The sequence below is a fragment of the Microcebus murinus genome, chromosome 18, assembly GCF_040939455.1.
Source record: "Microcebus murinus isolate Inina chromosome 18, M.murinus_Inina_mat1.0, whole genome shotgun sequence".
In the NCBI taxonomy this organism is placed as follows: Eukaryota; Metazoa; Chordata; class Mammalia; order Primates; family Cheirogaleidae; genus Microcebus; species Microcebus murinus.
In genome coordinates this window covers 12,688,860-12,704,585 of record NC_134121.1, presented here as the reverse complement: position 1 = coordinate 12,704,585, position 15,726 = coordinate 12,688,860, and the positions used below count along the sequence as shown (strand labels likewise).

The 15,726-nt window shown below is 52.0% G+C and overlaps 1 protein-coding gene and 1 long non-coding RNA gene across 3 annotated transcripts in view; one reads left to right on the top strand and one right to left on the bottom strand.

Annotated features, from left to right (window-relative positions):
• The first annotated feature begins 1,398 nt into the window (after window positions 1–1,398).
• LOC105877458 (uncharacterized) lies at window positions 1,399–9,162 on the top strand. 2 transcript variants are annotated; one of them, XR_001156975.3, is made up of 5 exons: window positions 2,045–2,300; window positions 4,545–4,638; window positions 4,780–4,909; window positions 7,036–7,215; window positions 8,786–9,162. It is a non-coding gene; the product is annotated as an uncharacterized LOC105877458 (long non-coding RNA). The 2 variants fall into 2 exon arrangements; XR_012913017.1 differs by lacking the exons at window positions 2,045–2,300; window positions 4,545–4,638; window positions 4,780–4,909 and adding an exon at window positions 1,399–1,505.
• The window catches only part of DNAH2 (dynein axonemal heavy chain 2), a 106,656-nt gene continuing 94,953 nt past the window's right edge, over window positions 4,024–15,726 (bottom strand). Inside the window, exons 73-88 of the mRNA XM_012775826.3 lie at window positions 15,553–15,697; window positions 15,213–15,412; window positions 13,698–13,824; window positions 11,693–11,879; window positions 11,353–11,501; window positions 11,046–11,229; window positions 10,639–10,829; window positions 6,914–7,105; window positions 6,554–6,738; window positions 6,129–6,357; window positions 5,887–6,038; window positions 5,659–5,773; window positions 4,995–5,171; window positions 4,822–4,896; window positions 4,515–4,665; window positions 4,024–4,379 (exon numbers count right to left, since the gene is read on the bottom strand). Coding sequence (XP_012631280.1) covers window positions 4,225–4,379; window positions 4,515–4,665; window positions 4,822–4,896; window positions 4,995–5,171; window positions 5,659–5,773; window positions 5,887–6,038; window positions 6,129–6,357; window positions 6,554–6,738; window positions 6,914–7,105; window positions 10,639–10,829; window positions 11,046–11,229; window positions 11,353–11,501; window positions 11,693–11,879; window positions 13,698–13,824; window positions 15,213–15,412; window positions 15,553–15,697 — 2,614 coding nt within the window. The 3' untranslated portion in view covers window positions 4,024–4,224. The remainder of the gene's footprint in view (window positions 4,380–4,514; window positions 4,666–4,821; window positions 4,897–4,994; window positions 5,172–5,658; window positions 5,774–5,886; window positions 6,039–6,128; window positions 6,358–6,553; window positions 6,739–6,913; window positions 7,106–10,638; window positions 10,830–11,045; window positions 11,230–11,352; window positions 11,502–11,692; window positions 11,880–13,697; window positions 13,825–15,212; window positions 15,413–15,552; window positions 15,698–15,726) is intronic.

Here is a 15,726-nt window from a genome sequence, read left to right as displayed (position 1 = left end):
TCATTCAGTGTGTATTCTGTGCCAGGCACTGTGCTAAGTGCTTTGTATAAATTATCTCATTTTTTTCCCATGGGCCTGAAGGTAGGTATTGATATTTAAATTTTCCAGATTAAGAATATGAGGCTCATTGAGGTTGTGACCTTTCCAAGTCCCAAAAGCCACTAAGTGGCAGAGCTGGGATTAGAAACTAGGTCTGATATGACTACCCAAACTCTAAGGTACATAAAGGCAGACACTGATTTTTTCCAATACCATCACCAACCCCAGGACTCTATAGAGAAGGGCAACCATAGCTGTCAGCTGAGACCTCCTCCCCTGAGATGCCAGGGAGGAAACTGGCCCACCCTCCTACACAGTATAATGACCCTGACTATTCAGCCTAATACTGTTTCTTGACCTTTTTCCTCAACTGTTTGCAGAGGTGTGTGTGTGTACCATAGATTAAGGGGACATCAAGGATGAGCTGGTGTCCAATGAATCCCCCTAACTACACATAACTTTTCTCCTAGGGGTAGCTATCTTGACAACCACTTCCACTCCAAGTTAATGTGGGTGGGAAGGGGGCAATGAGACACTTGGCCATACAGCAGGTGGGAAAGTAAAGAGACTACTCAGAGGCTCTTTCTGGGGGTGGAGGCTTGGAGGGGAAGCCCTTCTGTGCCAATCTAGGGAAAAGTGACCCAAGGTTCTCTCAGCCTAGCAAAGGGGCAAAGTCTTTCAGCCACACCACACCCGTGCCCCTCCCCCTCCCAAAACTCCAGGCCGGGGTTTCACACCTGCAGGAGGCTAAGGCCAAAGGAAGAGAGAGGGGAAAGAGATGGCACGGGACTGGAACTGGACTCAGGGCAGAGGTGGGAGGGAATGGAAGGGGGAGGAGATCTCATTGCCTGGCAACCATCCCGGGGCACGTGCACTGGTGACATCATCCCAGGCCACCTCTAACACAGACCTTTGACCCCTACGGGTCTGCAGAGGTCTGCTGGCTGAGCTTCCTGGGAAACAGCCGTAGACCTTCTGGGAACCCAAAAAAGAGACGTGGGAGGGAACCCAAGCGTCCTGCCTTCACCTCTTTTACCCCCAATACGACTCAATCCCAGGGACTCGGCCTTTCGCTTGCCACCGCTCCTCCGCCTCCAGCCCTGACCTCCCAACCCACATTTCTGACAGGAGTCCCGACACGCCTCTCGGAGACACAGTGCCTCATCTCTCTTGGGCGAGCTCGCGGGTGGGGGGTGGGAGGAGGGGAATGGGGGCACCGGGTCCCACGGGGCTCCGTCTCCCATCTGCGGGATCCCCAGTGCCCAGCCGGCCGCCAGCCATAATCTGTCTGGGTCCCCAACTGTCCCGCCCCTCCCCGCGCTGTTCCAGGGCGGAGTCTGTGGAGTTGAAATCAGGACACGGCGAGAGGAAGAGTTATGTAATCGGGAGAAGCAGAGAAGGACGAGTGGAGACGGGGACACACATCCCGAAAGGAGCCGAGGGAGGTGTAAAGAACACCAGGGCGAGTAAGGAGGAAACGTTAAGGATGGCAAGGCTTTTGGTGCACATCAAAGAGCAGGAATTCATGCGAAGAAGGGGCGTGTTGGCCCAGGGGAGTCACCTGGGCCGTCCGGGGCTTCCCCGCAGCGTCCTCCCCTTTTACCAACTACAGCTGGGCCCGGGGAGTGAAGCCTCGGGAAGGGGCTCTGGTACCCGCTCCCTTTCTCCTGGGGAAGCAACCTAAGCCAGAGCCCGGGAAGGCAGTGCCTGAGCATATGGGGCCGGAAACCACAGCTCCGCCCAGCCCACCTGGGAGCATGGGGCACCAGCTGGGGGGAGGTGGGGAACAGGTAGCTGGCCCTCCCAAGCGAGGCTGGGCATTAATGGTCGCGACGCAGTGAAACAGTGCTGACCGACCCAGACGTCTGGGTCCCCAAGGACTGAGGAGCACAGCCCTGTGCTAGTTTACCCAGACTCCAGACGGGGAGCGGGTGACGGAGGGGGAGGCGGCTCGCTGCGCAGGCGCAAGGGGGTGCACGGGCGCGTGCGATGAAAGGGGGGGTGGGCGCGAGCGTGTGGGAGTGCACGTGCGGGTCCCGGGCAGCTACCTCCTCCCTTCCTCCACCTCTTCCCCTCCTCTCTCCCTTTTCCAGTCGCTCTATAATGCCCCTTCCCCATTGGCTGCCAGGGCCCTGATGTCAGGGACGTCCGGTGGAGCGGATTGGACAGAAGGGAGAGTTAGGGAATCTGGCTCCCGAGTCTCGCTCTCCAGTTACTCTGGCAACAGGGCAAGCAACCCCCGGGAGGGAAGGGGAGCCGAGGTGAGCGCCGCGCCTCGGTCCCGCCCCCCGCCGGCTAACCGCCGAGTCCTTTTCTGGTGCAGCGCAGCTCGCTGCTTCCCCTCCTACCTCCCAGGGTTTTCCTAGGCCCGGGAACCAGGGGGTCCTGCCCTCAACCTGCCCTACAGTCTCCAAGCCCCCCACTCTCTCTAACCCCCACCCATGTCACGGCCACAAGCCACAAAAGACAGGAAGCAAGTCTACGTTGCTTAGTAACCAACCCGCGTGCCCCCCTCCCCACTACTTACCCCAGCCTCCTTCCTATCCTATGCCCTTTGCCCTGCTGCCCGCAATTTCCTGTGAGGGGGCCCAGGTGACACGAAGTCAAATGAGGGCCTCAACCCACTTTCCCTCAGGCCGGGACGGGGTCTTCAGCTGCTCCCATGGTCACATCCCCCACTCGCACCGCCCTCAGCTCTAGGTGTGCGTCTCGCCCACGCCATCTCGTGGCTACACTGGGAAGGTTTCAGCATCGAGAAGCCATGCGAGGCGTTTCAGGGTTAGGGAACCCGAGACTGCAGAGTGGGGGCAGGACCAAGGATGAGTAAATTAGCGGGCGAGGCCGAGAGAGAGAGGTGCGGCGGGGTGGAGTGGGATGGGGGCGAAGGCTACCGCTAAGGAAGCTCTTGGGGCTCCTAGTGGGAAAGTCAGGCTGAGGCTATATACCTCCCCCGTGAAAAGAAGTGGAGGGAGACTTGAAATGGCCCCGAGACAGGAGACACCCCTAGTCTGACCACATCTGACCTTAATTGGCCATCGCATTGACCTATCTGCAAACTCTGCCCTTTAGTCTTGCCCTTCAGTTAGAACTGCTGCGCCCCGCCCTGATGTCAGGAAGGGGAATCCCAGCCCTGGGGGAACCGGGAGCCCTTTCAGGCCCTTCTTGACATCCGGAACCCAAGACATCTGCCTCCCAGTTCTTCCCCCACCCCCGCCCTGTTCTTTTGTAGGGGACCTGGATGTCCAGCGCCCCAGTCTTCTTCCCAGTGCCCTTTCCGAGACGCAAACGTCCATCCCCAGCTCTACCCCTCCTACGACTCAGGCGTCCCGCCTCACTACACAGAGATGGTTTCCCTCTTTACAGACGTCCTCGCGGCTCCCCGTTACCTGGTTGGGGGGGGGTCCCAGATGCTCAGGCTCCCCAAGGTCTCCCAGAGGGTTGAGCGGCCCCCCCTCTCCCAGGCCAGGGCTGGGGGGGCCGCTCCGCCCAGTGGCGCAGTAGGATTTTCCAACACAAACACCCGCACCCCCGTTCCCCCAGCCCCGCCCCCTTCTCGTGGTCCCGCCCCTCTGTGCGCTGAAGTCTCTTTCCGCCCCGCCTTCTGCCGGTCCCGCTAGCCTCAGATCCGGTGTTGGGTAGGATGCCGGGCGCGGGTGCGGGGTGCAGGGTGCAGTGTACGGGTTCAGCCCTTATCCCTGCCTGACCAAACCCCTATTCCATTTGGATCACGCGCCCTTCTAAAGCAAGCCCCGCCTCCCCCACTCAAGTCCTGCCCGGAGGTTTGGCCACACCCTCTTTAGGCCCCGGCGCCTTGCCCATTGGCTCAAGGCCACGCCTCCTTTCCTCTCGAGGCCACCCCTTTCCCTCGCTCCTTTCCCCGAGTCTTATAAGCTCAGTAAAAGATCCCGTACTCTGTAAAGCCCGGGATTCCTCCCTCCCCAAACCCCCACCGCTCCATTGAGACACTTAGGGCTTGTGGTCGGGAGTTTTACTGCTCTGAGCTCCAATACAACTCTTCCACCTTTATGGCTAGGACAACTAGGTGTCTCCAGGGCCCCATCACACGCCAACTTCAGCCATGGTCAGTCAAAGCCTGAGAGAAGTCCAGCCTCAATCCAGGTGCATTATCAGCCTCAGTTCCTAAAGTCCCCGAGCCTCTGTCAAGCGGAGAAAAAGGAGGCCTCCTCAGTTGTCCAAACTCATGAGTAGAGCAGTGCCTCTCTTGATCCAGTGGTCGGATGTCATGGCCCCAGATCGGAGGTCGATGCCGATGACAAAGGAGGCTCTGTCTGAGCTGCCTGCCCGGTCGGGATAGTAATAGCAGGGGCAGGAGTACATGCCTAGGGGAAAGGAGACAAGGAGTCACATCCCTGTGCGAGAGCAGAAAAGGAGCGAGTGTGGAGAGGGCTGGCGCAGAGGATGGGCTAGGATCCAGACTAGGGATGGGACAGGCAGGTCTGGGGGAGCTGACCCACCCTTAGCGCTCTTCTTGCGGCTCTCTGCAGGCCGGAAGTGGATCGTGGGCATGAGGCAGACAAGCTGCATGGGTTCTGCCTCCACCAAGCAGGAGTTCTTCCGGTCCCAGCCAGCACCCTCCAGGTACAGGCCCCGAACCCAGACACCATCCTGGGGAGAAATGGGGGCAGGTTTGGGGGAAGGCTAGACACTTAGTTGCCAGCACCCCAACCTGGCACCTCTCTTCTCCCTTCTCATCGGATTATTTCTTCTTTTGCATCCCAGCACCCTCTTTTGCTCAGAGCCCCAAGAACATCTGGCTCCCACCTTGGGTGGATACACTAGGTTGCTGTCATCCACAGTGGAAACGATAAACTCCCAGGAGAGGCTGTCCACTGAAATCTGGGGGTTGAAGGTGAGAGTAAGGGAGGGCCCCAAAGAGGAGAGCAAATACATGTCCTCAACATCCATCCCTGCTTCACATTTTCCACATTGCTCACATTGTTTTGGCGAGCTGAAGACTGCAGCACAGCAGTGAGGAAACCTGTAGGAAAGGTGAAACCAGACAGCCAGAAGATCACAGGTGGCCGGGCACGGCTGGCCCACAGCTCAAACTGCTCCACACGCATGGCCAAGTCCCGGGTCCATGCAGCCAGTGGCTTTTGTGAGGGATATGCCTGAGAGAGGAGACAATGAGTGTTTACTCATTCATTTCATCATATATTCAAATCCTTTATTTGAGCACCTAGAGCAGATATAAGAAAACTATGTGGTGTCAACCCCTGTTCCCCACCTATGGGTGGGCAAAGCTCTCCATAAGCCAACTCCCAGGAAAAAAGCATAAAATGGCACCTATTTATTAATAACAGTGGCAATAGTAATATTAACCATGTATCATTAATGAAGCACCTACTGAGTGTTGTGTACAGTACTGGGAATCCTTGAAACATTCTTGGAGAGATTAGTAACCTGCCCTGAATAAGTCTATAAGTTAGTAAGTTGTGCAGAGTCAGACAGCCAGATTTCAAACTTGAACCCATCTGGCTTCAATGCCCAGGCTCCCTGTAGTCTGCTACATGCCTCCCTAGAAACAGGAGATTGGGGGGCACAGGGGTGAGAAGAGAGCTCATAGTTGCAGTAGGATCAACAGTGGTGTAGTCTTGCCTTTCCCCACAGCGGAGGAACGTGGGCATCAAAGATGCAATTGAAAATCTCTTCCAGACTTGTAGACATGACGATGAGGCCCTGGATGCCTTTCTCCAGGTCTGTCAGTGATAACCTGAGCAGGTTTAGGTGGAGGGTTAGAGATGGTAGGCCTGGAAAAGTCATCCTGCCAGGGGGTGAAGGCCCTTCTCTGCCCCTCCCACATTCCACAGGGCCCCTGCATCTTACAGGATGGTCTGCATCAGCTTGTTATATCTCTGGATCTCCTGCAGAAGGACCACATTGAGGGGGGAGGGGTCGAGAGCCAACAGTTTTCGGGTCCCCTCATAGTCGATCATTTCAGGGATCTTCTGCTTCACATCTGCAGCCAACTCAAGGACCTGTGGAGATAAAAGCTATGAGTGTCACCCTCTCTTCCTCATCACTCCCCACCCCCACCCCCACTCCCACCCAGGTGTGTCTTTTCTTGCCTTCTCTTCCCGGGTCTGGCCTCCAGCCCTGATGGGTGTAATCTGGGGTTGCAGGGAAAGCAGAGTCTCAAAGAGAGTTCGTGCCTCTGTGATCTGGGAGGCCACATCGGCATTGGGGTGCTGGCCAAAGGCCTCAGGGGGGTCCATGCCAGGCAATAAGCTGATGTATTCCTTGTAAGAGGCCAGACCCCCATCCTTGGGGATAAAGTAAGTCTCTAATACGGACAACCTGGGGAGCCACAACATAATTATCACCATGTTGTGGGGTCTTGGGCTTCAATGCCCAGCCAAGACCCCAGTCTTTATGCACATCCCATTTGTCCAACTCCCTGCTCCCCCTCCCAGTCCCATAGACTATCTTCTCCCAATCTCATATTCTCTGCCTGTGTCTTCTGGCTCCCTGCTCAGTGCCACCTGCCCCTCACCGGTAGAAGGGAGTTGATAAAGACTGGTCACAGAAATAGTCATTGATGTATGTGATAAGCAGGCGCCGGTCCCAGTCATCTGTGACATGTCCACCATAGTTGACGCCAGCAATGAGGTACTTGAGTGCATCCCAGGGTGTTTCCTCGTACTCATCCAGATAGAGGCTCAGCAAGTTCTCTGACACCTGTGAATGGTCCCAACTCAAGTCCCCACCCCCACCCCCAACATAGTTATGGCAGGAACTCTTCCAGTGGAGCTTTAACACAGGCTTTCTGTGAGTAGATATTCCCACAGGGGAGCCAGGGGGCAGGAAGTATAAGGAGAGAGGGATGGAATGAGGATCCCTGGGTGGTACAAACCTCGAAGTCAGAGTCATTGAAGCCATAGATAATATTCCAACCAAGCTGCAGGAACTTTTTGCGTTCCAGTAATATAGAGTGGAAGAAGCAGAGTGCAAACAGCAGCTTCTTATATTTGGCAGGTTTGGAGCAGCGGGAAAACTGTGGTTCTGTCATCAGTTGGTAAAGACGCGTCATGTTGGCCTTTAGGCCCTAGGGACAATGAAGTACACAGTTGCCATGCAGCATACTCAGCCCTGCCTCTAGCGCCACCATGTACAGATGTGGAGACTGTTCACTGCACAAAGGCACTGGCAGAAGGGGTAAGTGGAAGCCAAAATCTAGCCCTTGATCTACATGCCAAGATGTGCACTCATTCACAAGGCTAGGTGCCTGATCTAGTTCAGACACACAGGCACTGTATGGGTTAGGGGCAGGCCTGCCTTCTTGTTAAGCCAGTCAAGTGTAGCGTGGGGAGTTGTATGCCAACTTTAGTGATGCTAATGTTAACAAGTTCTGATAACCCATGACCATTGGACCAGCCTGTCCTCCAACTTTTGATCCTCTCAGCCATGATGTTCTCAATGGGTAGGCCAACCCAATTGGGGAGTAGCAGAAAATGTGAACAAAGTATATACTTGCAACTATTAATTAACAAAAGTGTGCAGAATTATGTGCAAAAGTTCAGTGTCAATTAAAAAAGTCATAGTATATCATCAAGGAGGAACATTCTACATGATTGGCTTTATTGGGTTTCATGAACAAGTTGGAATTTGGACTAAGTCTTACAAATGGGAAGGATATGACTAGACTTGAGAGAAGGGTCTTGGTTTCCTGGAGCTGGAAGGATTTGAAGGAGTAAAGACACAATGGAGAAAATAAGTGAAAGGATGAGCCTGGCTGAAATCAAGTGCAAGTCCTTAGGTGGGAAAAGAAGGTCCGTGTACAGACGGAGAGGCAATAAGAAGAGTAGTATTAATAGTTGGAGCCATTTGGACTTGATTCACTAGCATCATGGACATGGAGCCATGCTCTCTCTTGAGTGGACAGTAATATTTTGAAACAGTGTTTTAGGAAGACTTATCTGTGATCAACGGGATGGAGTAGTGAAAAACTTGAAGTAAAAATATTGGATAGCAGTAGCAAAAATAAAATAATGCCATTTATAATATTAAAACATGTAAAGTATCTAAGAATAAATCTAAGATGCAGACATCTTTATGGGAAAATTACAAAACTTCATTGAACTAAAGAATAAATGGAGAGAGATGGATACACTCATGGATTGAGAGGTTTCTTGTCCTAAAGTTATCAATTTTCTCCAAACTGAATAATCCAATTTTTTTGTGAAACTTAACAAGCTAATTCTAAAATTCATGTTGGAGAATAAAAGCTCATCAAACCTCATAAAAATTAAGAATTTCTATTTACCAAAAAATAACAGAAAAGACAAACCACAAAACACATAACTGTCCCCCTACTTTTGACCCTCCCAAGTCATGATGTTCTCAATGTTCTCCAAATTGACAAAAGATTAGGATCTGGACTGTATGAAGAACTATGAAACATCAAAGCAGTATGAATGAATGTCAAGCACATAATGTTAAATGAAAAAAGCTCGTCGCAGAGAAATTTATTTAGCATGACTGCATTAGTGATACAAACTTTTATGCTAAAATTATAAGGAAAAGAGAATGACGCATTCAGAATTCAGAATAGTGGCTTCCTCTGAGTAAGGAGGGAAGATGATGAGATTGGGAAGAAACACACGGGGACTTCAAAGACAATGCTAATCTTTCTTAAAAGGATAATAGGCACACAGGCATTCATTGAATCATGATCCTTCATATCTTGCATATACTTAATAAATATTCTTTCTTTTTTCATTTGTAGAGATTGGAGTCTTGCTATGTTGCCCAGGTTAGTCTGGAACTCCTGGCCTCACGTGATCCTCCTCCTGCCTCAGCTTCACAGAATGTTGAGATCACAGGTATGAGTCACTCTGCTCAGCCACTGCCTCCCACTTTTATCATGCAGTCCTAAATAGCACCTGCCTCCAAACTTACACACCTCCTCCCATCACAGGACGCTCAAGCAACAAAGAACCATCTAGCTGGCAGGGCACATACCTCTCTTAGACGTGAAAAAAAAAAAAGTTCTTTAAAAAAATGCAGAAAAAAAATTCCATTACACTGGTAACACATTTCTGAACTATTTGACATTTTAAAAAGGGGCATAAAAATAAAAGAAAATAAAAATCAACTTTAAACATATTTTAAAACAATCATATTGGTGCCATATTATCGCCATGAAGCTAGGCGATAACCTGCGGGGAGATAACCCGAGCGGCCGTGGTGAGAGGCGGGGTGGACGGTGCTGGCAGCCCAGCAGCAGTGCTTTGTGATCAAACGGCAATTCAGAGCTGGAACTGAGTTTGGTACTGGGGCCAGAGATGGGGCTTGGAGTTGAAATCGTGGAAAGGACAGTTTCCCGCAAACTTGTGAAAGGAGTAAATAGAGAATGAGAAAAGTTGGAGGTCGAGGACTAAGTCCTGAGATCTGGCCACAGACAAAGAGGAGAAGGAGACACAGACATGATACAAGGCGTCAAAAGACAGAGGCAGAAACAGCGGTAATGTGTCAGGGAAGCCAGGGAGCGGGACACTCGGCTGACTGTGCCAACTGCCCCGAGGTAGTCAAAGAGGGTTAAGAATGAGGAAAGGCTCCCATTCATACACTCCAATGGTACTTATTTGCTGAGTACCTACTGTATACTGGCCCCTGTGTTTTTCACAGGGTGAGCAAAAAGGATTTTGATTTCGAGTGGGAGCAATGAAAGACTACTAAAATAATTTAAGTAGGGGTGAGTGGGTGAGGCACAGTGAAGTGGCGGATTTTAAAGGATCAGTATGATTGCATTCAATGATGAGCTTGTAATATTGGAGATAAAAAATTTCAGTAGAGTTGGAGGGGAGGAAGGAGAAAGAAGCTAAGAAGTGTGACATTAGGAAAAGAATGTAAGGGAAGGCTAGGAGGCAGGAAATTTCCTGGGTGTAAAAGAATGAGTTTGGAAACCTAACTACCCAAACTCTGACTCTGGAATACTTAATTACTTCCTGTGCCTCAGTTTCCTATCTGTAAGATGGGGTGTAATAGTATTCACCTGACAGGTGTGTATGTGGGTATAATTAAAACACACACACACACAAGGTCTCACCCTATTGCCCATGCTGAAGCACAGTGGTGTGATCATAGCTCACTGTAACCTCAGACTCCCTGAGCTCAAGCAATCTTCCTGCCTCAGCCTCTGAAGTAGCTGAGAGTACAAGTGCATGCCACCATGCCTGGCTAATTTTTTAATTTTTTGTTGTGATGGGCTCTCACTATGTTGCCCAGGCTGGTCTTGAACTCCTAGGCTTAAGTGATCCTCCTGCCTCGGCCTCCCAAAGTGCTGGGATTACAGGTATGAGCCACTGGCCTGTGTGTGTGTGTATTAAATGAGTTAATACTTGTAAAGAACTTAGAACAGTGTCTGGCACATAGTAATCACTCAAGAAATGTTAGATGTGACTATTATGTTCTTGGAGTTTGGCATGAAGAGGAGAGAAATGAGGTGGAATTTTTCAGAGGGCAATAAAATCAAACAAAGTCATGTTACAGTTAAGGCTAAGGCCATGCTCTGGTGCTAGCAGGAGGAAAGGTAGAACAGATGGCTTGGAGTGATGCTGGCTCCCTATAGCAACATACCTTTGGTGGCTCTGTGGTCATCTTGATGCTGACCTGCAAGATCGAGATAGGGAATTCGGGGTGGGGGCTAGAGCTGAGCCAGAGGCGGAAGGAAGGGTGAGGATCTTCCACCTGCAGCTGCTCCACCAGCTTGTCCAGATTAGGCATCCAAGACAGTGACAGGTGGCAGTTTGCCAGGAACACCCAGTGTCCTACAAGGAGATGCTGGGTCAGTGGTGATCATTCCCCAAGCCCTACCTGTCCCCACACTTTCCACCTGGTGGGGGGGGTCCAATACTCAGGTCTGCCACTCCTGGGGCCTTCTGGAGAAGTGGGAGGTGCAGTTCCAGTAGTGTGACCGGGGTAGGAGGTTCTGGGGAGGGGGACCAAGGCTGAGGTAGGAGTGGAAAAAAAAGATGGATACCGACCCTGAAAAACACCATCTCGGAGGAGCCGAGCAGCGATGGGGGCCTGGCCCTGGCCCAGGGACAGGGCATGGAAGCGCTGGGCCATGCCTGTGTGCTCTGCCAGCTGGAGCAGGGCACTGGTGGGGTCCACGCCCGGGGACAGGATGAACACAAGTGGGGATCGCGGGGTTGAATCTTCCATCACCTGCCAGAAGCACCGGTGTGGCCTCAGGCAGAAGGCCACATAACCCATTGAGGAGACCAACACAGAGCGAGGAAGGCAGGAAGAACCCAGGGGTGGTGTGGGCAAGGAAGCCAAGCCACTGACCAACTTCATGTTTAGCACAGGTGGCTCAATGAAGCGGGAGCCAAGGTTGGTGACGATGAAAGAGGTGACGCAGAATGATACCCGGTCCTGGCGCAGGGAGCGAACGATCAGCATCCGTTGCATTTCATTGCAGGCATTTTCCCACTCACCTGGGGATATGAGTAATTGCAGGGAGAGAGTCTGGAAGAGCCGAGAATCTAAACACAGGGGCACCTGCCAGGAATGCCCCCTGGGCCAGGAGGCAGGTGCCAGCTGGGGGAGGGAATGAGGAGCACTGGCAGGGCAAACACTTGGGCTGGATGGAGGAAGGAGAGCAAGGGGGGCTCAGACGCCTGGGTACCTGGCAGCATCACCTTCTCTGGGGTAGGATTGGTATACCACAGGTGCCAGTCACGGGGATACTGCTCAAAGGAGTTCATGAGACCGTGGAAGTTGGTCAGTTTGTCTAGCTCTGTGATGTTATCCCAGTAGGCATCTGCGAGCCAACTGGTACATGGGTTATCCATTTGGCCCTCCCGGTCCAGGACCTAGTGGGGAAGGAGAGAGGAGAAACGGATTAACTAGGAACATCTCAAAAGAGTTTTCTTTCTTCCTCCTGCCCACCCTTTCTTCCTTTCTTCCTTCCTTCTTTTTTTAGAGTGAGAAACCAAGATGGGTCTTGCATGAAACAGAGTGAACACAGGAACCCGAGATGGTTTGGAATCCAACTTTCCAGGGGAGTAACGGGGGGTCTAGGGCTCAGACGCTCGGTGAGCGATCTCAGTTCAAATTTAGGAAGCTGGCGCCCTCTGGTGGTTGCATGGTAATAACGTCTCCAGCCTAATGACTTCAATTGGTAGTATCGCCTTTCTGGGAAGCACAAACCCTTGGTTCACTCATTCATTTATTCATTCTTTTTAACAAATTTTTATTGTTCACATCTATGCATTTTCAGCCTTTGAGACGCATTACTGAACAAAATGGACAAATATCTCTGCCCTAGAGGAGCTTATTTTCCAACATGGGATTATGAACCCATGGGCATATTATGAACCAAAAACCTAATAAATAAGTAAATTATTTAATGTGTTAAAGATAGAAGTGCCATGGAAGAATAGAGTAATTTGAGAAGGGCAAGGGAGATTGAGGGGGGATAGTTTGAAAGATGGAATATAAGTAGATTAAGAAGGTCTCACTGAGGTGATCTGCAAAGGAGGTTACACAGAGAACCAAGTGTCCACCCAGGGAATAGTTTTCCAGCATGAGGCACAGCCAGTGCAAAGGCCCTGGGGTGAGACATGCCAGAGTGTTTGAGGAGGGCAATGATGCCCGGGTAGCTGGAGTGGAGTGAAGGGCTGGGAAGTGGGAGACGACAGGATGGATGCCTGTCAAATGGGGTCTATTTTAAAAGGACCTCTCTGGTTGCTGTGTTGAGAGTTTGGGGTGGGGGACGTTGGAAGGCTATTGCCAAAATCCAGCTGAGAGGTCAAGTGAAGATGGCAAAAGGAAAGAACATGTTGTCCAGGAGGGTGGGAGAGTTACTGGCCCAGGGGAATGTAGCACAGTGAGATTTGTGATCATGGATTTAGAGGGAGTCTAGTCTGTGAGTCCAGTGAGTGTTTTTCTTCAGCCATGTCAGCTGCATGGGCCACACAGGGATGGGAAGAACAACTGGATCTAGCCAGAGTGGTAGTTTTCTTTTCTTTTCTTTTTTCTTTCTTTCTTTCTTTCTTTCTTTCTTTCTTTCTTTCTTTCTTTTTTGGGGGGGGTTTGTTTTTAGAGTCTCACTCTGTTACCCCAGTTAGAGTGCAGTGGCATCATCATAGCTCACTGCAACCTCAAACTCCTGGGCTCAAGAGATCCTCCTGCTTCAGCCTCCTGAGTAGCTGGGACCACAGGAGTGCTCCACCATGTCCAGCCAATTTTTCTATTTTTTGTAGAGTCGGGGCCTTGCTCTTACCCAAGCTGGAGAGATTAGTCATTTTCATGAGCAAATGCAACACAAAGTGGGAGGGGAAAGGGGGTCAAAGTGATTGAGGGAGAGATTGTGATGATGACTGTGGAACTCAGGCTGGGAAAGGGGTGGTTTGAGAGGCAATAAAAAGGTGGCGAGACCATGCCAATTGGTGGGTCACCAGTGAGAGATGCCTCAAAGTCCAGCCTGTACTGTGTGCAAGGGGGTGCATGGCAAGTCACCCCCCAGCCCCTGGGAGCTCATCATGCACCTGATGCTGCATGGTTCCTCTCGGCTCACTTGCTGAAGTCTTGGGCTTGACCCTGTGGGTCTGGAGTCCTCATCACACTTGCCTTCATCTCATCCCCAACCTGACTGCCCCAAACAGGCACGTGCCCTCTGCCCAACTCACCACACCCCCACGTAGAAAGAAGTTGTACTCATCCATGTTGAGCTTGCCAGAAGTCTCCAGGATTTTGGCACACATATGAAAACTGAAGAGTAGCTTGTGGCGCTCAAAAAGGGTGCGGCAGGTGTACCTGGGAGAAGGATATGGGGAGGATGGAGGAGGCAGAATGAAGTGGGGGCAGGATGCCGAGCATGAATGCTCCCTAAGTGGAGATCATGCGATCACAGAACCTTACAGAGAAGGACCTTACTCAGCCTCTAATCCAAACTCCTGGAAACAGACAAGGACTCAGGCCTAGAGAGAAGATGTGATTTTCGCAGAATTCAGTTGTCATTATTCAGTTCCATTAGAAAAACAAAACCTTGGTTATTCCCCTACTATCTTGCCAGCACCGTCTGGGTCCTGAAGACACAAAGATGAATGAGCCATGGCCTCTGGGAGGACTGACAGAGAGGCCATCAGTCATGAGGGGGCGGGCTGAGTCCTACGAAGGGGTGGCCGTGGTGTACAGGAAATGCAGGGAAAGCCTGTGGGAGAAGTTGCCCGAGGTATAGGTGTAGCAGAGTTTTGAGCGATGTGGGAGAGGCAGGGAAGTCCCAGCACAAGCAAAAGCAGGGGAGTGAGGAGGGCCTGGCATGGGGGGGGTAGGGCTGCCCAGGCACGTGGTGCCAGATGGGAAAGGCGGGTGAGTGATTCGTGGCCACTGGGGACAAGAAAACCACTGACAAGCTAGAGCTAGGGAGCGACGTGGTCAGGTTTGCCCACGCAGGTGGCCACAGGTAGATAGATCAAGAGGGACAGTTAGAGCACGACCTGCAGGAGACCGTTGTGTAGTTTGGAATAAAAGCTCACAAAGGCCTGAAATGAAGAACTATGGTAGCAGTGGGGGCGGACGGGAGGGAATGGTTTGTAGAATACTCATGAGCAAAACCTGGTGACTGACATGAGAGGGAAGGGCCAGGGATAACTCCCATGTCCGGCCTGGCTGACTGGGCAGTGGATGTTGGTGCCATTTAGGGATGAGGATCTCGAAGGAACGGAGAAGACAATGAGTCTGATCTGAAACAAGCTGAACTTGAGGGGTCTGTGAGATATCCACATAGAGAAGCCAAGGACCTTGCTGATCAGAATGTCACCCAAGGGCCAGGAAGAGTGGTGACAGCTGGGAGCTTCTTAGAGGTGCAGAATCTCAGGCCCCACCCTAGACCTACTGAACCTTAACCTGTATTTAATAAGATCGCCAGGGCTGTAGGTGCACGTTAACATTTGAGAAGTGCTGGTGTGATGCACAGTTGTGTGCGCAAATCCAATGCTTAAGGGAACACTAAAGATAGACCGGGTAAGTTGGTCCACAGGGGACGGCTAAGCCCTGAGAGTGGATAAGCCACGCAAGAAGGTGCATGGAGAGGAGGGCAGTGGCTGAGAATGGTGGCACAAGAAAGCACCAAGGTAGAAGAGGCCAGGAGAGTGGCACAGGAGCCAGACACCCGGCCTCCCACCTGACGCATGGGGAGGCACCTGTAGACGGCGTAGGTGTGGTAGTCATTCAGGTAGTCGATGCGGTCCTCCAGCTTGTTGCTGCGATGGCTCTTGTCAATGCTGAGGATGAAGAGGCTGATGTAGGCATCCAGTGAGAACTGGTACATGGGGTCGATGCGGCCCATGTCATTGAGCACGAAGAACAGGACTGACGCCCGCTGTGCGCACGGGCGGTAAGCCTGCGGGGGTGGGGGTCACTGTCAGGCCACAGAAGGGCATGGCACAGAGCAGGGGGTCAGGGGAAGGGGCCTCAAGCCAACACAATCACGCTGCTTCCTGATAGCCGGTGGCAAGTGGGGCTGGAGAGCACAGAGCTCACCTCCCGGGCTGAGTCGATGTTGATCTCCGTGGTCTCACTGGTCTCCAGCTGCTCGGTCACCTCCGTGGCAGTTATCTTGGAGGTCTGCAGAGTGTTCACCAGCTGCACGTCGTCCAGCAGGGAGCCCGTGGCCTCATTCAGCAGCCTGGGGAAAGCCAAGGGGCGCCGGGTCAA